The following is a 21,823-nucleotide window of genomic DNA, read 5'->3' as shown; positions in this document are numbered from 1 at the left end:
CTTAACTTTTCAAAAGAAATGCAGAAATACATAATACTCTAAAAAGCAATACAGGTATTCATATAACATTCACTATATAACAGTCCAACCTCAACAAAGTAGCACATCATGAAGATTTGGCTGACTGCTGTACATATAACAATCTTATGATCAGTGTAGGAAAAACCAAAGAGGTGACACTTATCACTGAGCCACTCTAGTTCGTTCAGTGACCAATCATGAGCAAGTTGGTTGTTGGTTGATTTTAGTAGGAAAGTGATTCCACCTGGTGGCGATTTCGCACTATGGGGGGAGAGGGAGGGGGGGGGAAACAGGAGTACACGGGGAAAAAACCCTGCGCCAAAACCCTGTGAACAGATGTCACATACAGAGAGTGTCCTGAGGCGAGATCCGAATCCTGAGCTGCTCACTGCAGTGGTGACAAGCGAGTGTTTGAACCACTACACTACCAGGCACCCCCAATCATGAGCAAGTTATATAGGTCACTCCAATTGTATATGCTCTTTCCCACAAAACCCTATCCTCTACCCGCTCTTGCAGTGAGAATATGTTTCAGTGTGAATAAGTGTTATCAGTAACTATACTGCAGGTACTTGAAATACATCAAGAGTGAATAGTACCGACAGTTCTGCAGTTCTGTCAGGCATTAATGTAATTATTTTATTTTCTCCATCAGATCGAGTCTGCTTTGCCAATATTTGTCAAAAAATTAAAAAGGGAATGTCAAATGTGATTCTCAAACTAATGGATAGTTTACCTTTTTCTTCATTTGATAAAAATGTCTTCAGTCAGAAAATCTGTGAGGATTATAGTTTAATTGTCTCATCTAGAAAGCTGTCTATTTCATCATTTACTAGTAACAGACAGGCATTTTAGAATTTTGAAAAACCTTATTTTCACAGCAGTTTCTTCCCAATTTTTATATTATTATAGTTTTGTTTTCCTGTTTACTGCTTTACATTATTATCCAACATCACAAAATAATCAAGTGCACATGTATTTGAAATAAAGCACACTAATAGGATTTTCTTTGACCTACTTCTGAAGCATGTTTGGTCCACACATTAGGCCAAGCTGAATCAGAAAGTTAGTCTTGTAATGTTGTTACTTTTAATATTTTGTTACCATTTTATCTTGGGGCAAGTTTTTATGTGTGGGGTCTATCTTATTTCTTTTGCCGCTTATTTACAAGCATGCTTTTCTTTCCCCATCCCTCTACAGTTGTGTCAACAGGGAAAGAGGGAAGTATGTTGCACCACATGAGTACTGAGCCATCAATTATGGCGTACATCTGGCCTTACAAACATGTGCACTAACTACAGCTATCCACTTCCCTAGGCTGAATAAACAGAAGCAGAAATTAGAAAGAGAAATTATGCATTTACTGAAAGAAAAGTCAGGAATTGCTGTAAACTGCACGTCCTTCACAAGAAAGACATTTGAAAGATTGATGAATATACTGAAATACTGGAATAACATACAAAAAAGGTACATTTTGCATCTGCTATAATGGTGCTACTCTTCAATAGTTAACATTGTTAGTCCAGTAAAAGCAGACATCAAACAGATACTACATCCACTTTACCACATGACAACTTTGATAAAATATTCAACTGCTGATGAAGTACGTGTTTGAAATTTAAGAATGAAAGAACAAAGACCAGAGAATGTGTGGCAATATTTGGTCCACCTTCTCTTCAGCTCCATCGCAAAAACATTGCCTTTGAATCGTGGTGGTTTCTTCAGCTTTAATTCTTTCACTTCTTTTTTTTCTGGCGGTGCAGTAAGTGGTTCTGTCTGAGTTGATTTATCCGCTTCAGTCTGTGATCCTCTAGTGATGAGTTCAGGTAATTCACTTTCAATGACACTTACAATTTTTTTCCCCCAAACAATTCCCAGCTGTCCTGGCCCTGCATGTAACAGAGTATCGGCCACAGACGGTACTGTAGTTTGGCTTATGGGTTTTGTCTGTACTCCAGCGTCAACAGTCCCCTTAGTTTTTTCAGCGCAACAACAAGGCATCTTTACATCTCCTTCTGTCTAATTCTGTTCCTCAAAATGTAGCAGGTAGAACTTCCTCTTGCAAGAACACATGACATCAAGGTACAGTCAGTGCATCTCACAAGAAAATGCACAGGGATGCAATCAGCTTGCAGCAGCTGAGCGTTCAAGAACTCTGCCTGTCATGCAACCGTTAGAATAGCAACAAGAGAAAAATAAATCCCCGGCAACAAGAAAAATTCTCACCTCTACACCCCCTGCCCAGATGAAAGATGCTCAGTACTGTGCAGTGTACTGCTGCATTTGTCGTCTGCTGCGTGAGGTGACCTCTTCCGAGCCCTCTTCGCCTTTCAACAACCGCTCAACAATCTGCTCGGCTCGCAGGCGACGATGACCTAGACAACGCAAGGTTAAACCATCAGTTCAAGGTTGTCCAAGAAACGTCTTTAAAATGTAAAACAAGTAAAAGTTTACAAATATTATCATAAAGGACGTAAATATGTAGAGATGTGCTTTTAATCACATCTTTCAATAATGGTAAATACTTGTGGCAAATAGTGCATACCAAAACAAGGCTCTAGACAACAGACTGGCTCTAGAACTTATTTCCATTTCAGGATCCGGATGTTCTACGTCCCGTTTTTGCATTTGTAGAAGCAGACGAAAAGTTTCAACGTGGTTAGAATAATTCCCATAGCCTACAATGGTAAATATTGTTTTACAAATATTTTAAACGTTTTATTCTTGCACTGTCTAGTTGATTCTTCCTTCTCGCGTAACTCAGTGATCTGATAACAAATATAAGTTCAAAAGTATGACAAAGTTGTTTATTCACATACCATCGTCATTAAATTTATCATGTTTGTACTGCAGATTTATACTGACATAGGCTCTCCCTCATAATTTGTTTACATTATAGTGATTATTTATTACTGCTTGATTTTAGAACCTTAATTGGATAACTGAATTTAATGAAACACAGTCTTTTATTAGTAGTTTCAAGAAAAAAAGGAATTTTTCTAGAGCTAGAATTACTTAAAAAAATTATGTAGATTTCTTATGGCATGTTAGATTGAAACATCTTTTAACAGCAGTCAGTAACATATGTATAGTGAACCCAGAAAATATAGACAAATGCTAACAGTAAATGAGTAATAATACAATTGCATTCATTGATTTGGGTTCAGAAGAAGTAACTATAGTTTCTTGTCCTACCAGGAAATTAGTCATATAAACACAACTGATTTTTTTTTACAGGGTGAAAGAAAAGGTGTGAATAAATATTACCCACCTGACTATGATCCATCCAAAGGGTCTCTTAACAAATGGATTGGTCAGCATCCTCTTCGAGACCGAGCCCGCAAAATTCACAAGGGAATACTTGTTATTAGGTAGCGTACGTTACATAAGACTATTCTTCTTCTTATTATTCCTTTTCACCCTCAGTGGAGCATAGGGCCACAACTACACCAACTTAAGACTATAGATAATATAATTAGAATCCTAAGTTTTTTTAAATGTAATACAAAGAGGTATTATTAATGGAAACTAACCTTCTTTGAAAATAAAAGAAAGAGACAAACTTAGCAATATTATATAGGCATATAGTTTTGTTGAAACTGACGATTAAAGATTAATGCTTTTTATTTTGGGTGCATTTTCTGATATATTTGACCAGTTTGATCACTGGATGAAATTACCGTAATTTAAAAATATTGATGTTGTTTATTGTCCATCTCAACTTTGTAGTATAAAATTGTAATCTAATCTTACCAGGATTATATCTTTTGGATTTGAAATTGTTTGCCTCTAAATCTAGGTTTGAAATGCCTTATAACATTTGGTGTAATGGCTGTAACAATCACATTGGCATGGGTGTGCGATACAATGCAGAAAAAAGCAAAGTTGGAAATTACTACACCACTCCTATCTACAAGTTTCGCATGAAATGTCACTTGTGTGACAACTACTTTGAGATTCAGACAGACCCAAAGGTATGGCTTACTTTATTAATACACTTGTTTTACAGTTAAAACTGAATTTACATTAATCTAAAGAGCTTTGATAGAAATGTAATTACAGTTTTATAAACTGGTGCTATAATTTTTATAAAATCACAAAGGATTTAGGATTGCACAAGATTAAAGTAATTCTTTCAATAGGGCTAATTGCCTGACTGATCAACTTGAGTTCTAAGACCATTGTTGGCAACTTTTTGTCATAGTCATTTAAAGTAAAACTTTGCTGAACTATATGCTCAGCATTGTTTCATATCATTTATGGTCACTCATCTGCAGTTTATTAGGAGTAGGGTACAAATAGGGATTATTTTCTCTTGAATAAAAGAGTAGTGATAATCTGTTGAACAAAATTAAGAATGCTTTTGTTCCAAATTTCCTAACTCAAGGAAACAAGAAAAAAAGGGATCCTTACTAAAGCATCGATTAATGGGTCACCAAACATTTTAAAACTGCTTTGGGAAGCATTTTAGAGACAGGTGTGTAATAATATTGTCTGTAAATACAATAAAAGTAGATTAGTGCTTATCATTTACCAAGCAGTTGTTTACTACAACTCATGACAACAAATAGAGCAGCAATAATAGTTTGTGATCATGAGACAAAAGCTTGGTGTTAACAGTAAAGTTAAAGTTTAGGAGACGCGTATAAGCAATGATCAAGAATTTTAAGATGAGGAACAATATAGACAAAATCCGAAAGACACACAATGAATACATAAATAGAAACCACAAAAGCATCAGGGCAGGAACTTGCAAAGAAAAGAGCACAGAAATCGTATTAGTATGAACCTGAATGGGGTATCCAGTATAGAGTATGAAGACAAGGCAGCATGGTTTTGTTTTCATGCTTCAAGTACCAGATGTTGAGTAATTTCTAGAGCTTGTGAATGCAGTATGCAGGGCTGCTCGAAAGTAAGAAGTTACAGCACTTGAATTTTGATATAACATAATTTTGTTTATACTTTTTTAGTTTTCTTGTAGCTTACCAGTGTGGTACGTATGTACATATGTTGCAAAAAACTTTGAAACTGTTAGAAATTAGGAGAGAATAATTCTAACATTTGATTTTTGCATTTTGCAGCAATTCATATAACTTTTGTTAAATTATACTGTGTTAATGCAGATTATTAGCCATCATTTTTTTAACAATAATTTCATCTAGTAAATGTAATCAAAGAGTTTCACCTTTCTTGGGTCTTGTCTGATGATCTATAGCAATGTTGAAATGTGGATCGTTTTGGCTTTTATGACATTTTGTTGCCTTCTGTATTGAATTTTTTTTTTTTTTTTTGCTCCCAAAGAATCATGACTATGTAATCCTTGAAGGAGCTCGAAGGAAAGAACAGAGGTGGGACCCTAAGGAAAATGAACAAATTGTACCAGAGGGTATGCATGTCTTTTTTTAAAAAATTGGATTTGAAATTCTCCTGTAAAAATATCATGTGTAAAATTTTGTGTAAAAATCTTATCAAAACTACATTTAAGGTTTAAATCAGAAAAATATTGTTTTTAAAAATTCTTCCAAAGAGAGCAAGGAGAATGTTAGCTTTACCACAAACATACAGTAAAAAGTACATGGTTGTAGATATTGAACTTGTTTTGGTTTTTTTGTGTACAGATAAAGGAACACAAAAGAAGCTTGCAACAGACCCAATGTACAAGCTTGAGCATGGCAGTGATGATCAGTATCGTGGAAAATCATCTGTCCCCAGTATAGCACAGATTGAAGATATGCGTGATGCCTGGCAGGATGATTATATCCTCAACAGATTAGCTCGTAACAAATTCAGAGTAAGAATGAGTTGTTTTTTTATTTTAGCAGAACATAAGGGTTATGAGACCATATATATATTCTTTTTAAATGGTAATGGGAGTTGGATTTACTCTATGCTTTTCAACTATTGTTAATATTGAAACTAATACTTAAGATAAACCATTGAGCATGGAAAGCAATGTATGCATGAAAAACTTTTACTTAAATTCTAGTATCCAGAGTTATTGTAATGGTATATACTTATATATTTTGAAAAATTGAGTGTTTCTTAAAAACAATTTTCATAAAGTTTTGCTGAGGTAGAAAAATACAGTGTGCAAAACTTCAATTGTCTCCCTTGTTCCATGACACAGCACCTCCCTTTCAACTGTATGAACTTTTATGGGTTTTTTTTACATTCACAGGAAGAGAAGAAGCAGATCATTGCCAAATCAAGCAGTAGATAAGGCTCTACTTAAAAAGTCGTCCCTAGACATAGAACTTGTTCCTGAAACAGAGCAAGACAGAAGATTAGCTAGCCTCATCAAATACTCTGTCACTAAGTGTGAGTTTTGTCATGTTCAGTATTTTATTGCCTCACTAAGGTTACATTACTTCCTCCACCTTGTTTTCTTTCTTTTTTTTTGGACCACACTTAATATGCATGTAGTAATGTAATGACTGAGCCAAGTTTTATCAAGCAAGACACATGGCTTTGAAATACTCAACCACAAATGTCATGCTGGATTAAGCCTTGTCTGCAAGGTGGTGTAGTCCGAATACCTTGCTTACTTGACTTTGGTCTGGGAATGTGGTATTTAAAGAAGCTTGTTTACAGTGATGTTTTAAGCAATAACACAACTTTCTTCTTGTGCATTTATTACTTGTACATTTCATAATTTATTAGTACATGTATATACTTTCTTTACAAATATAGTTTTTAAATATTGTTTTTTGGGGATTGGGATCTTCATTCTGTTTTCAGCCTTAAAGATTAAACATTTCATTTATTGTTAACAGCATTTGATGAAAAACAGCAGGAGACAAGGAAAGCTATTGCAAGTCGACCCCTTTTCAAAGGAACTAATAAACCGTTGTCCAGTGCTTGTGGACTATCTGGTGAAGAACTCAACAAAAGAACAGAAATTAAACAAAAACTGGGACTTCATTTAACTTCACCAAGAGTTGAACAATCATTAAAAGACAAACAATTTAAAGTATTAGTGCGTAGTGTTCATAAGACATCCAAAAAGCAGTCCATTACCATATAAAATTGATGGAGGCATGGACAAAGCAGAACCTGGTATGGATCTTGAAAACGCTAAAAAAGACTTGTCTTGCACTTGTGCTAAAGCAGATGAAGAGGATGAAAGTCTGTTGAAAAAACACAGCGAAGATAGACTCTCTCCTGAAGCAATGGAAAAATGTGGTGACGTTAGTAGTTTAAGTTCTTTGATGGCTGCATATTCTGACAGTGATAGCTCTGAGTCACTTTCTTAAACGTCTTCAAATTCGTTACAAATCTGGAATTTTCCATCAGAAAATATTAAGCATAGTCAATATTCTAACAGTTTGGACAGCATCTTATATTTTTCTCACAAGCATAAAAATATGCCATGATCTGATATGAAAAGATTTTTATGAAACTTGTTTTATTAACCTGTGAAATTTTTTCTGGTGCAAGCCATTTTTATTTTAAATGTCCATTTTCTATTAGGGGTGCTATTATTTGCAGCATGATAGATATTGATTAAGCATGTTTCTCACCTTTTTTTTTTTTTGATAGAGCTATCAATACTAATACAAAATATCTTTATTAATCCTTGTCAGGAAATTACTGACTGTAACACACTTCATCACTGTGCATAAAATAGCGAGACATGATATAAAAGAACATAAAAATTACAGTCGCATTCTAGTACTCCTTTCTCATCATTTATGCTGGCACTTAAGTCTCATCATTTATGCTGGCACTTACCGTCTCTCTCATGTGTATGAAACACTTTTCAAGCATTTATATTGTAAAAATAGGAAAATGAGGTGTGTGAAATCGGTTAAAGAGTTTGCATAAACAGATTCCTTGCTACTCCTCAGTCAGGAGCAAAGGCCACAGCAGCTTTAGAGTAGGTATAATGGCCATCTGCATTCATGTGTCCTGTTTTTCAGTTGATCATCTGCAGCCAGGATGAGTGCAAATGATGGTTTGAGCTAATGGAACTCTGAACCCACCAATTTTTGTGCCATGTTGTCTTTGAAGCATATAATATAGTTGACTTATGTGAATCTGTTTAATTGATGCAAAATATAGTAAAGGCAGATGATAACATAAGCATTGAGGCACTGCAGCTGATATATGTATGCATGTATGAAAATATGGCTATAAATCATGGTAAGTCATTTGTGTGGTGGGAGTGCTGAATCCACTTGTTCCAAATGTGTACAATTTTGAGTGGTTCTGTGTTCAAAGTGTTATTTGCACACCTCCCAAACTCTTGATCTGCAGCCAATTTATCAGATCAACATTAAACACTATTTATTCGTGTTGTGATAACGCCTTGTCCCCACTTCCCATATTTTAAAACACGTTGGAGGAGAATCATTTATTACTTGCTGTGATTTTTGCCTTGGCGTTCTGTGCAACAGCTGTAGCTGTTTATTGCATGGTTTTGAAGGACTTTTCGAATATATAAACCCTGTGAGAGCAAACTGGTAATGTGACCAGTTTGGTCAAAACAGGTACCTGAAGTGCAGTTTTCGTCTGGCATGTTTACCCTAGTTTATGTAAAATTTAGCAATTACAATATCCGTATATTCAGCACGCTTTAACTATTTAACAATCTTGTGCATTGTTTTTCGGAGGAAAGTAGTTTAAAGCTTTTCTTTTCAACTGCACACAACAAAAAACTAAGCAATTATCTTATTGTTCAATTTATTTTTGTTTCTATCTGAAAATTGGCATGTGTGAGCACATTTCCAAGCTATGCAAACAGCTTGCTGTTTAAGCGTCTGTACAATGTTTCTATGTACCCCCCCCCCCACCTCAATGTTCCGTGGCTATGCCTTACAAATTTGAAGGATGAATAAACAAACCCGATTATAAATTTACAAAAGTGGAACACTTTTGACACACCAGCGCATCTTTGAACTCTGTACAACTATTACAGGACATTAATATACTGCTATTCATGGCCAGAGATGGAAAGAAAAGTTTTTAATTCACGTGAGTGAAATGTAATGACTCTGCTGCTATTGATTCATCAGTATGGTCTATATTTTAATACTAACAGTCAGTCTGCTCATGAGCCGATGGTTCTTTAGACGCCACTGGATGTATAGAGCCTGGAATTTGTCGAAGCCAGCCAGCACACCAGCACCAGCCACACCACGCAGGATGTTTGCACCAGCTCCCTTCATCATGGACATAAAGCCTTCATTCTTGATGATCTGCATTGCACAGTCAATGGAACCCTTGTACTTGACAGCCTGGCCTGAGGTCATCATCATGCGTCGTCGAATGGTGTCAATTGGGTATGAGAGCAGACCAGAGCTGACGGTCACACCGTAGCCAAGAAGAAAAGAGACGAAGACAGAGGCATCGTCACCCAGCAGAATAGGCTTCAGGGAATCGTACAGGCCAAAGTAAAAGCCACGGTACACGACGATGCCCACGCATGAGATGACAAAGCCACGATACAGGCCAACAAGACCATCTGATTTTATGGTCTTGGAATAGACATCAATCAGACCGTTGAACTGACGTTCACCGCCTCCCTTTCCAGCAGCCTTGGCATCATTGGCTAAACGGGTACGTGCATAGTCAAGGGAATAGACAAAGCACAGCGACAGAGCTCCAGCAACCCCTCCTGAGAAGATATTCTTGGTGAATTTAATGGCATAAGATTCGCCTGGGTTGGTCTTGAAGGTATTCTTGATGGTATCTTTGAATGCAAAGTTGAGGGCCTGGGTTGGGAAGTAACGTAGGCAATTAGCCAGATTACCACGCCAAAAGGGCAAAATACCCTCAGTCCGGAAAGTGCGGACTGTACAGTCAATTACCCCTTTGTATGGCTCTGACAAACGCCCAGCTTTGATCATCTCATCTTGATTCTGTACCAGCAGCTTCACACGCTCAATGGGAGCAGCAGCTGTCTTCGAAATGACAGCAGCAGCGCCTGACAGAGCAAAGTTCTCTGCAAATCCGAGTTTTTTCGACATCTGCAATTTTAAAAAAGTGCAACCAATTAAGATACCTTACACATAGGTCATCAGACCATGTCATACAACTATGTTTGTACTTATTACAATTAAAAATGCACTGCATGACATGGGAAGGTTAACTTCAGTCTGGATAATGGCCCAAATGTTACCCAACATATAAAGGATGGTATTGGAACCTCAAACTGATTTCCTAGTAAATCGGCTACCAGTTAAAAACAAAACCAAAAATGAGTAAAAGTATTCTAGGCTCATCTTTGTCTGATATGATGCTTTGTTACCTGAAACTAGCAGATTTTATACTGTTACAGTTTTTCAAACCAGAGGACAATGAATAGTTAAAAACGTCAATTATTGCAGTAAAGTGGTATATTCCGGCAACGTGAATATACCAGCGCGTACTATAATACAATAGTACAGACCTCCATGTACACCACACGAACGGGTAACACCCCACAACATAAAATACTATCAAAATCAGTGTTATTTTCTTGGCTCAATGTTAATTAAATTCTGTACCTTACAAGGTCTATTTCTGCGATTTTTTAAAGTCAGATTAGCAAAATGATTCCGTTTATGCCAGTCTTAACAAGTCTTTTCTAACCAAGGTCAGTCAGTGGTCATTTTGTACTTTTGAATACCAAGTGTTCGCCTTCATTTAACTAAAGAAAATAAATATACAATTAACTACAAGATTCTTCCCCGAGTCCTCGTTCATCCAAAAGCACGTGTTGAAAAAAAATTAGGAATTTGGCACGTGATCAGGTTGATCTCTAAAGCGACATCTTGATTATTCATTCGATATCACTAGCTGACTAAAAGCACTATAGCAAGATTTAGTTTTATTCCAAAAAATCGAGTATGATAGTAAATGTAAGTAAATTACCCGTAATACTGCAGATATTCTAACCAATATCGTGACCAGGTTGCCTACTATTTCTTTTCCGGCAACTGACCGGAATGCCTTTGAACAAATTCAGCCAAGCCGGCCTGGTGTCTCGACCCTTCGAAACTGTACTTGACTATAAATAAAGTTAGGGATAGTAAAACATAATGTTTAGCTAATTATTTGAAGAAATATATGTCAAAGTATATTACCTGTAGTTCTTTAGAGTGCTCAAAGTGCCTTGATGGTAGAAAAAGGCTGCCGACTCGGACGCCAAGGAGAACTTACTACCCACGTTGCAATGGGACGGCGTGAAAGAGGAAGGCAGTTAAGAAGGATTGGCTGTGCTGAGCCATGTGACCAAAGACGTCATAGGTTATCAGCCATTGGCTAGCTCTGAAGGTGACAAAGGTCACATTATGTCTCGCGCACAACGGAGATAATACACTCAATCACAAAATCTCCAAAAGCATTCATTATCGATGGCATATAGATTTAATCGTAGCACCTACCCTTTAAGCGATCTTAACAAAGAAAAATTGATTAAAAATGATTTAGACGGCAAGGGAGAACAATTGTCTGTGTAGATCGAGGTGCGGTTGGCTGATTTATAAAAACAAACAAACAAAAAAAAGAAATTTGGGCATTCAGATATATATGCACGTCTAGTATAGAAAGTTATACGATTCATTATATAATAAAATTGTATTGTCAATAAGTCATGACAAATGATGCATTAAAACAGTTACAAAATACATCAATAATAAATTAAGTAGATTGACATAGCTCTCTGTTCTCCACCATCAAAGGCAGGTTCAAAGTGCTGTAAAAGAAAACACACACAGCTAATCTCAAAAGCAAGTAATTAAGCCCTGTTAGTGTAGCTACTTATGTCGAAAATATTATGAATGCCAACAGCACATCGATAATTATTATCATGAAATGCTCATGTACGGACATATCCACAATCGATATACGTTAATTGTGTGAGAGACAGACGTACTTTTGGATATAGAGGTAGGAAAGACAGGAGATCGAAATTACTGGAGCACATCAATTAAAAAAAAGTACATCATACAATTGACTGCCTTTGTGATCGCTGAAATAAGCGATCATGAGTATCAAAATGATTCAAAAGACTGCACCAGCTCGCCTATAGCTCTTTCATGATGACCGTCACCTTCCGCACAACCGCCTTCTCTGTCTCAAAGCAGATGAATGTGCAGCGACGACGTATTCAAACACCGTGCAACGTCACGCAGTCCCCGTCTCGCGCATTCTTCTCGGACGTGAGCACCACTCAGCAGGAACCGACGGTGGGGGTTAGTATATGCAGGGCCGCCGAGACCCCCATCAGTTAAAATACTTAATTTCTCCGTTTTTAGAAGACAAATCAAATATTTTAAAGACTCATTAACCAGCAGAAACTGTTATTAATTTTAATATTTCAGTAGACCAAAAGGAGAGGGTTTTGTGACAATGACATAAAAACATACATACATACTATACATTGGCTGAATTGTAATATAAACAAAGTTAGGCAGTACCAATATTGTAATTTTACCTGCTGACTTTAAGGACTTTGTAATGCTATATTTATGAGCTTTTCTCACAAACTTCATTATGAGTCAATATTTTCCAATAAACAGAAATCATAGAAATATAAATTAAAAATAATAAAAATACTGTACTTACAAACTAAGTACAGGATATCTCGGCTTTTTCGAGTATAGCAGACAGCATGCGACAGGCAGGAGATCTCAGAGTGAAAAGATGTTAAACTTAATGCATGACTTGTAGCTATCTCTAAGGTCCAACCGTCCAAGCTTTTTTGGTTCCAAGGACTCCGAGCAAAAAAAAAAAAAAAAAAAAAAAAAAGGGGGGGGGGGGTAAGTAAGTGTCCTGGTCAAACATTCGGCAACTTGATTGCTGATTCGTTTAAATAGCTCCATAAAGATGTCTATACCTCCAGACCCAGTTCCTATGAAGTCCCATCCCGTAGAGTCTTCCAGAAAATATTACCCCCTTCACCTCTTGTCAGGTGGGCAGCAATAATGCATTCCGGCGCATGGGTGGAAGTTGCTGTCATCATAGACACTTATACCTCTAAACCAAAACAGGGCCAACATAATCTGCCTATGCCTGGATAGTGAATGTCAAGAAAAGGAGCAGTTTAATAATAATAAAAAAAGCTCGACAAACTAAGTTAACATGAGTTAACATCTATAAGCTTTTCCCCTCCTCCCTTCCTCATGATGAAACAAATAAACATTACCCGAAGCTCAATCCTTAAAAACGACATTAAAATATAAGCACGTGATTATTCGAAAAATAAATGTAGCAACCACCACAATTAAGCTACATATACAGCAGCATATGTTGCAGCTTCCTTGAATACAACTAGTGCACGATAAGAACGGTTCCGAGGTGGCATTTGAGGACGCATGGTGAGCAGAGATTATCTCCTAACCCGGGTGCTGCTTGAGCGACGAGGAAAAGGTCGGAGACTGGAAGGAAAGATAATGACCTGCCGGCCGATGTGTTATTGCATGGCTATGTCGTCATCTTTTTTAGCTACGGTTGTCGGAGGGCATTAACTTTCCTCCCTACCTCCTATCCACCCATCCATCTTTCACTCTAGTTTAAACTTAAATTATCTTTCTCATGCTATATAACCTCCTCTTTTTCATCCTCCTCCGGCTCCAATCTCCCTTGACACAACTGTGATCAATTTATAAGCCTACTTTCGGGACAGCAGTTTTAAAAATGTTTTAGCAATATATATATATGTCTTCTAGTTTCCTGGCTGCGATAGTATTATAGGTTAATATAGTATCAAGGATCTATACTGTCTTCGATTCAATTGATTGCATTGTTCAGATCAACTGTACCAACGAGCTATCAGTCACAACATAGGATGTGTATCGTTTATCAGTGAACACAATTCACTATCAGTCTGCGAGCGTACGGCTCACGTGCGACGTCATGCACCAAACGTAATGTCAAAGATGAAAATCGCCTTCTCGATCCTCTCCCTTTCAAAATAAGAACTCTTCCCAGGTTGAGCAGTGATATGCTCGCTGGAACCGTTACATTGAGCGTTAATTGTACAGTTGTAGACCTCTACGACGCATTCTGCTGCCTCAGCATTGTGTCTGCGCCGGATTTTTGACCGCCAACTGTCTTTCAAGCCACGGTGAGGTTATAAGGCTACACAATATCATTTCATGCGATCTCCTACATGACTGCTATCCGTCGCATGTTCTATATTACAACACAGCATAAGTATCGAGTGTTATCTTGGGTACAGCTCTAATATATGACATCACATCAAGGCAGGTGGATAGCCCACCCTGACTGCTCCGTGGCCAATTTTGAGGGCTGGTCATCTGATCGTTTTCAGATTTATAACAACTTCGTCTCCCCTGCTTAGTGCGGGTAGTGGGAGGCACCAGTGACTACGACTTCTCACCTACAAAATAACAGGTTAGAACCACTCCAACCCGTTCGTCACGGTTTGTGTCTTTGGCGCTATGCTCATCTGGAAAAGCTAAAGTCGCGCTCTTCTAAACTCCGGTACTCAAGTGTGTGATCGTCAACACACGTGTAACGTACAAGTGACGTTGAATCGAGATGGGCAGGGCATGAAAGTAGAGTGAAGACCTACTCCTAGTCTCTACCGTTGTCAATTCTATCACATGTGCAACTTAAATAGACAAATTGAGTTTGATGTAGCTGGCTGATCCTGCTGGTTTGTCCTGCCTATATATATATCTCGCAATGCTCCATAGGAATGATATCGATAATTTTTAATGTTATTATAGTATAGTAAATTAATCCACACACATACACGAGCAACTGCATGGGGTGACATTGGCAGACGTAAGCCACAAGCTCATGTGTGTGCTTGTTAGCTTTTCCTAGTTCAAGATGACCCGCTAGAGGTATACAGACGTGCGTGGGTTGGATAGTTGCCCCCACCCCTTCAAGTGCTTAAAGTTTTTTTTCCTTTGGTACGCTTAAAGTGGTAGAGCTTATCTGCTCCATTCTGATCTGTATACATTAATTATTACACGTTCTTGGACTTTGGGAATGCGTGTAATGGTTATCTGCAACTGGGAACATACACAGTATATAGTATTATTACGTACTTGACTATAATCTCCAAAAATGATAAACTTATTAATTCATTACACAGGTTTTATAAGTGTGAGCTGTGCCTCCTCTTTCCTTAGAATTCCTGCTCCTCAAGCTCGTCATCATAAAGAAACTACATAGACATTTTCTCTAACTTCTGGCGTTTAAACTGCGTTTATCTTCCCTATCGTAGTCCGCAACTCCTTCTGCATTCCAAATGCTTGATTGCTGTATGTGCATACACAGACACACGAGAGTAGAACGTGGAAGACAAGTTTTCGTTGTTTGTCACAGTTGGCGATGTATGAAAGAAAGCCTGTTGGCGAGTCTTCCAATTGTGCGAAGTTCGCTCTCAACGGGGAGACTGTTTTGACGCCTGCTGCATGCCACGCCCTGCCGTCTGCACAGGTGTAAACCCGAACACATCAGGTGCGTGAAGTACGCACATCACCTCTGAATGCACCCGTATTAACTTTGCATAACTAGTTCAACAAGCCATGGGCTTTCAATTCTCTCGGATAAGAGGCTCCTTTCCTTTACCCCGCATACCTGTATACGTAACTTGTAAGCACATTAGACAGTGACTTTCTCAGAAGTCTGTTTAATATATCACTATGCTTCACACACTCCTTAATTCGTGCTCTGTGCAGCTTTGGTGACTGCATGAGACAAATTTCTCCCACTAAGAAATTGCACCTATATATATCTCGATGCGCAGGGCACAGAGGAACTAGTGTCAGCGAGTTGCATGGGAGTCGACGGCACATCTCAACCGCCGGCTTGCTATACGCGAACAACACGAAGAAAAGGTGTAGACACCTGGAGTAGGAGTTGTCATACCGGTTATCAATGCAAAGGTGTATACATGTATATGATTAGGTTACAAGTCTTCCAGACGATACGCTAAGTGCCTTTATATTACCCCTACCGAGATGACGATAAAGGTGAATTTGAACAATCAGCATTAAACCAGCCCCACTGTGTCTTTAAATCGTGCGATTGTACCTTTAGTACCTCTCAGTCAAACATCAATTACATCGATTTGGATAACCTCCAACACGTCGAGTGCACAGTCTCTGATAAGCGCACTTGTGGCTGCCGTGCCGTTGTTGCGGCTGCCCTAGTTTTATTTCGTGCAAGTCGGTGACGTAATACCTGGCTGTATCCCTCCCTGTACCCGTGACCCAGTCAACGATAAATGCTATTTCTGGAGAATGGCTGGCTTGAGGTTCACTTGGACCCTACGACGTATAGGATTGTGAACGTTATGCTACATACCCACCTCCCCCGCAAGAAAAAGTCGATGCATTCTACATAAAGGTCGGCGCACTCTCTGCTGGACGCATTTAGTCGGTCGGATGGGGAAGGAGAAGGGAGTAAGAAGAGAGTAGGAGGCAAAGCCAACGCGCCGGTGTACACCGGTTTATCTAGAGTACAGACGTCATTGGCACATACGTTTGCTAACCCAGTAACATGTATGTGCCCTGACTACCTTACTTGGCATTTACAATACACAGGTCAGCAAGTCGTCACTGAAGGTCGTTGCCGGTGTGGTCCGAACACCTCAATGACAATTTCACGGCGGCCATTTCTACTTGTCGATTCCACTAAAATACAGTTAACAGCTGTTGCAATCTCGTTCTATGTCTCTCTCACAGAGATTTAGCAGCACACAAGGAAAGGTCTACAGAGTGACCGACAACTATAATATTGTCTTCCTGTTAATCAGGCATCTATACCCATCCCTTTACACTCACATACAGCGTGAAGAACACGTGACCATGCTGAGGGTCACATTGGCGGTTGTGCTAAAGTACATGCACTGTCACGGGGGAAAAAAAACCCGGATAGAAAGGAGTCAGGCACACACACATTTCTTACCAGAACATAACATACATTTAACTTTAAAAGCAATTCTGACAAAAGAATGTCAATGCGGGTGCCTTCACAAGACTACAAAAGGTCAAATGAAACTCATTTCATTAGGTCTCACTTTGGCATTCTTTCAATTACGAGGACCTACTGCGTGAAGTGCAACTTTGTTAAGGGGAAGCAATCTTAATTTCATTTTTGCAAAAAAAGATAACGACAGTATTTTCCCTTTAATCGGATAGTCTATGATAGTAGTGTACATGCAATACATGATCTTTTTCAGGCTTCCAGTAAATTCTTCTGCATATTGCTCAACATATCAAAAATAATGACTTTCATACCCAATGACTATCTTTCATTTTCAGAATCCATAACCTGTAAATTATTTTTCTTGAAAATTAGAACTATCCTTCACTCACTAATCTTGCAGCTGTTATACCGAAATGGAACAGTGGAGTCATCCGATTTTCAAACCATGTCAGTTTAAGATCCTCAGAAAAATTACTTCGAGAACTGAAACCTTGCAAAAAATGAAGCATATAGAGTGCATATATGAGACTGAAGAATAAAAATAATTTTACTAAAGTATGTAGCATTGACTGTTTTACTCTAATGCAAACACACACACACTCTCTCATACAGAGAGAAAATAATTAAGTTTAACTCAGAAACAAACTAGTCAGAAGAGTATTATTCTTTTGTTTGAATATACTAAAAACAATAACATATCAGACAGTATTTAATCCACAAATCTGTTTGCACACAATATCTTTGATACATTTTTATCAACCACAAACAAACAGATTTCTTTCCTGTTTTACAGTGACTGGGTGATTAACTTGACAAGCGTAACAGGACACTGGTGAAAATGTAAAAGTTTTACAATTTTGGTTTAAGTTTTCATTTTTTTAATTATTTTTTTTTTATCTTTACACATACAATCTGTGATTACATTGATGAGAATGCAAACCTTTATACTCACTGAAAGTACTAAAACATGAGGTCTCACTCACAATATGTTTGCTTCAGAAGCAGCAGCATTATCACAGTTACAGTGATAAAACATGTTTTCAGAGAGTCATGATGAATCAGTGAATTTCATCCTTAGTCTTCATGAGCTGAGAGCACTGTAACGCCACTGAATGTACAGAGCCTGGAACTTATCAAAGCCAGCCAGTACACCTGCTCCAGCAATACCTCGCAGAATATTCACACCACCTCCTTTTAACAAGGACATGAACCCCTCATTACTCAGGATCTGCTTGGCACAATCAATAGAGCCCTTGTATTTGATGGCTTCTCCAGAAGTCATCATCATACGTCGGCGGATGGTGTCCAATGGATATGTAAACAAACCACAACATACTGTAACACTATAACCCAAAATGAATGAGACAAAGAGGGAGGCATTTTCACCTAGCAGTATAGGCTTCAGAGAATCATAGAGGCCAAAGTAGAGCCCACGATATATAGCGGTAGTTATGCAAGATATTACAAAACCACGATACAAGCCTTCAATACCATCAGATTTCAGTGTCTTTATGTAGACGTCAACTAGACCATCAAACTGGCGTTGGGAAATCCTCTTTCCAGGATGAATAGTATCATTGGCCAAACGGGTACGTGCATAGTCGAGAGAGTACACAAAACATAGGGACAATGTTCCAGCTGCTGCTCCTGAAAAAATATTTTTTCCAAATGTAATTGCATAAGATTCCCCATGGGAGGACTTGAATGTGCTTTTGATGATGTCTTTAAAGGCAAAATTGAGGCCTGTGTTGGAAAGTAACGAAGACAGTTGGCCAGGTTACCACGCCAGAAGGGCAGTAATCCTTCTGCATGAAATGTGCGAACTGTACAGTCAATGGCACCATGGTAAGGCTCTGACAAACGTCCAGCCTTAATCATTTCATTCTGATTTTGCATCAGCAACTTCACACGCTCAACAGGTGCTGCAGCTGTCTTGGAGATGATGGCTGCTGCGCCTGAGAGAGTGAAGTTTTCCACAAATCCAAGTTTTACTGTCATCTGAAACACAAACATTTTAAGGTATCATATTAGAAATAATCGTATTTTACGCTGAAAAGAGTTTTGTAAAAAGTTTTCCATGTGAATAATTATGTTTCTGTATTACAGGTTTTACATAAGGCAAGTCTACTCTGTCTTTATTCTAAAGTATTTATTAAATAGTAAATTGATACATTGCTTTCAACAATTAAATGTCCTTCCACAGATGCATGATGTTTCTTTGTCATAATACTATTTTTTCTGCAGTAAGTAAGGTGTCTGAATTTCTTCTTAATAGACATCAACAGCATGCTTTAAAAAACAAATCTATTTCGGAAATACTTTCAGTTGCATTCTTCATTGAGAGCACAACACTGATTAATTTAAAGGAATTCATTTTAACACTATTTCATGCCATAAAAATGTGCAACAGACTCTGACCATCTCAGCCATTTCTAAAGGTAGTTGCAGTTAGTATCACAATCTCTTGGATTAAAGAAAGGCTGCCCCATGTTCTCATTACCCTCCCCGTAAATCTTCTCTCTTACTGAAAGTGTGCACACCATTGCATCTGGCAAATAAAACTAATTCACAAAAATTAACTACAGACAAGTGATGCTTGTCTCTGTATTTCTATTGATGATGAATATATGTAGAGGTGTGTGTGTGTCAATGATAATGAATATATGTGTACGTTCGTGTGTGTATCAGTGATAAAATATATGTATAGGTATGTACTTTAAAAACTAAAATTATATTACGCTTATTACTCTTTATATATATATATTTTCTATTTAGATTCCACTTGTGACCTTAAGGATCCAATGTCATGAATACAATTACGAAATAATTAATCATCATGGCATCAAAGGCTTAGAACGAACATAAAATAGAAGAGAGTCAACCATATTACCTTTAAAATATATGCGTACTGAGGCTCATCGCGAATTGTTATTGCAGCACGAAGGTATCATCGATATCACAATGATCTTTGATGGCTGCCAGGTTCTGTAACCGTGTTGTGAAAAAAACAAACCTCACAGTACCCGCGTTTCCACGTGTGGCTTCTGACCCGCTGACACGGAAGTACTAAACTACAATATCTGATGCAAGCATGAGAGAAGCGGGTGATCACTTCACTTTCAGTCGCCTCCTATAACTTCGCGTCATTTGTGTTGCACGTGATCTGCTTGAATTATACTTTTTATATGACATAATTATAGTACTTGCTCAGCTGTTGCCCGAATTACTCAGCAAAAGAGTTAGGTTTGATTTAATATTGTCACAACACGCACCTGCAGGCTGTACAGGTATGCCTTGTGCAAACACACGTGAAGAAAACCTATGTCTACGAGGATATTATTGCTTGAGATTTGAGTCAATGGTATTTAGATCACTACTGCATGACACAAAGATATTGTTACAGAAATTCAGTAATGTAAAGCTTATGAATATATTGGCTCATTTCTAATAGCAGTGTCAGAGGTCTCTGTGGCGCAATCGGTTAGCGCGTTCGGCTGTTAACCGAAAGGTTGGTGGTTCGAGCCCACCCAGGGACGGTTAATTTTTTTTTCTGCTGCTTGTAATAATTATTTTTTCTATTTTTCTTAGACCCACGCAAATATACTGTAGCTATCGTCATGTTGCACACAAGTTTTTACGCCTTGCAATTCGTTGTTTAACAACACAGCAGTCGTTATAACTTTACTCCCACAAGCCGCTGGATTCTGACAGTGCGTGGAAAATAATTTTCCTCGTTGAACTCTATCAAAACTTTCTATATATCATTAGGTATTAGTGGTCACACGTACTAAACCTAATGTTTTATATCTTCTGGCTTTGTGATTGCTTGTGAAAAGTTAGCTTTCCTTTTGGAAAAGATCAGCGATTGTGCAGGAGAAGGATTTGATTAGTCCCGTGCACCTTCATTTGTAATGATCAGTTGATCACTACACTTGAATTGCCGCAGCTGACGAATGTAACCATGCTCAGGTATCAGGAGAGACTTTTTTTAACGAGCAAAAAGCTATGTTTTCAATACAGTGGACGTCTTCATGAGTATCATGCAAATAAAATCATAGAGTGTCCAGAGACGAGATCCGAACCCTGATCGAGCCGCTCACTGCAGTGGTGAAAGGCGGTCGAAAAACTTCAGGTATTTTCAAAGGGCAAAGTATACATTCCTTCTAGATTTCTAAAAGGATTCGATATTTATTTTTATTTATCTATCAAGACTGTCATTATAACGCTTCTTTCATTTCAATCAATCTAGTCTTCATTTCTCCGACATTCTTCGTCTTGTTAAAGCATAGACGTACTGTATATAGATATTAGTTCGTGGTTAAAGGTACTTAACAAGAACTTTGTTCCGAAGTAGGGGAGAAAGTGCGTTTACCTCCCTTGCTACACGATACTTTTAAAGATGTCCCTCATAAGCGCTTGATGTGTACTTGTTCTCTTGAGGTGCTCACACTAACATGCTATGGGACTCCACATAAAGCTACGAGAGTAAATATATACGTGCATTTTATTCCCTTTCGTCCAACACTCCATGTGAGGCAGGATTGATAGTGATGTCCCATGGCCTAACTTGCTAGAGGCGATTAGCTCTCCATCGCTTTACTTCTGTTCCTGTTAATCTGAGCTCAAGCTTTTTGTGCAATATTGATCTGTGCATCTATAACGCAATTTCCTACATATTCCTGGATTTAATTTTGTGCCTGTGCTACTTTTCTTTTTTTTTTTCTACACCATTTTATTTTACCACCACGTAAACGCCATCTTAATAATCTTATTGTTTTTATATCAACGTTCATTATTGATGTCAGTGTGTTTTTCTTTTTTCTTTCTATTTTTTTTTTTTTTTGGTAAAGCCCTTTGAGCCTGCCTTTCATGGTGGTGTAGAGTGCTATATAAATTAACTTCTTTATTA

At 38.0% G+C, this 21,823-nt stretch overlaps 4 protein-coding genes and 1 non-coding gene across 6 annotated transcripts in view; 2 read left to right on the top strand and 3 right to left on the bottom strand.

The window, feature by feature from the left end:
- Positions 1–2,195, bottom strand: part of LOC112573491 (glycogen debranching enzyme-like) — a gene marked incomplete in the record, with an annotated part of 46,316 nt that extends 44,121 nt beyond the window's left edge. Inside the window, 1 exon segment of the mRNA XM_025253929.1 lies at positions 1,691–2,195. Coding sequence (XP_025109714.1) covers positions 1,691–2,022 — 332 coding nt within the window.
- A 240-nt stretch (positions 2,196–2,435) lies between these two features.
- Positions 2,436–8,519, top strand: LOC112573498 (coiled-coil domain-containing protein 130 homolog). 2 transcript variants are annotated; one of them, XM_025253940.1, is made up of 8 exons: positions 2,436–2,454; positions 2,619–2,707; positions 3,259–3,392; positions 3,821–3,995; positions 5,323–5,407; positions 5,640–5,812; positions 6,204–6,339; positions 6,795–8,519. In XM_025253940.1, exons 2-8 carry the CDS (start codon positions 2,705–2,707, stop codon positions 7,043–7,045), a joined length of 957 nt encoding a protein of 318 aa, XP_025109725.1. In that variant the 5' UTR covers positions 2,436–2,454; positions 2,619–2,704; the 3' UTR covers positions 7,046–8,519. The 2 variants fall into 2 exon arrangements, 1 of the variants encoding a protein (XP_025109725.1); XR_003101244.1 differs by lacking the exon at positions 2,436–2,454 and having other exon boundaries at positions 2,613–2,707; positions 6,200–6,339; positions 6,795–6,933.
- A 167-nt stretch (positions 8,520–8,686) lies between these two features.
- Positions 8,687–11,241, bottom strand: LOC112573373 (ADP,ATP carrier protein-like). Its single transcript, XM_025253672.1, has 2 exons — positions 11,088–11,241; positions 8,687–9,989 (listed from the first exon to the last, which is right to left on the bottom strand). The coding sequence occupies exon 2, from the start codon at positions 9,987–9,989 to the stop codon at positions 9,042–9,044; it is 948 nt and encodes a 315-aa protein (XP_025109457.1). The 5' UTR covers positions 11,088–11,241; the 3' UTR covers positions 8,687–9,041.
- A 5,858-nt stretch (positions 11,242–17,099) lies between these two features.
- On the bottom strand, positions 17,100–21,761 carry LOC112573374 (ADP,ATP carrier protein 3, mitochondrial-like). Its single transcript, XM_025253673.1, is given in 3 exon segments — positions 17,100–18,657; positions 18,660–18,912; positions 19,805–21,761. Coding segments are annotated over 2 exon segments (915 nt in total). The 5' UTR covers positions 19,805–21,761; the 3' UTR covers positions 17,100–17,995.
- On the top strand, positions 20,377–20,450 carry Trnan-guu. The gene has a single exon. It is a non-coding gene; the product is annotated as a tRNA-Asn (tRNA).
- Positions 21,762–21,823: the final 62 nt, after the last annotated feature.

The sequence above is a fragment of the Pomacea canaliculata genome, linkage group LG10 (genome assembly GCF_003073045.1).
Source record: "Pomacea canaliculata isolate SZHN2017 linkage group LG10, ASM307304v1, whole genome shotgun sequence".
NCBI classification, from domain to species: Eukaryota; Metazoa; Mollusca; class Gastropoda; order Architaenioglossa; family Ampullariidae; genus Pomacea; species Pomacea canaliculata.
The sequence above is the reverse complement of the archived record's forward strand: the minus strand, read 5'-3'. Positions and strand labels throughout refer to the sequence as shown.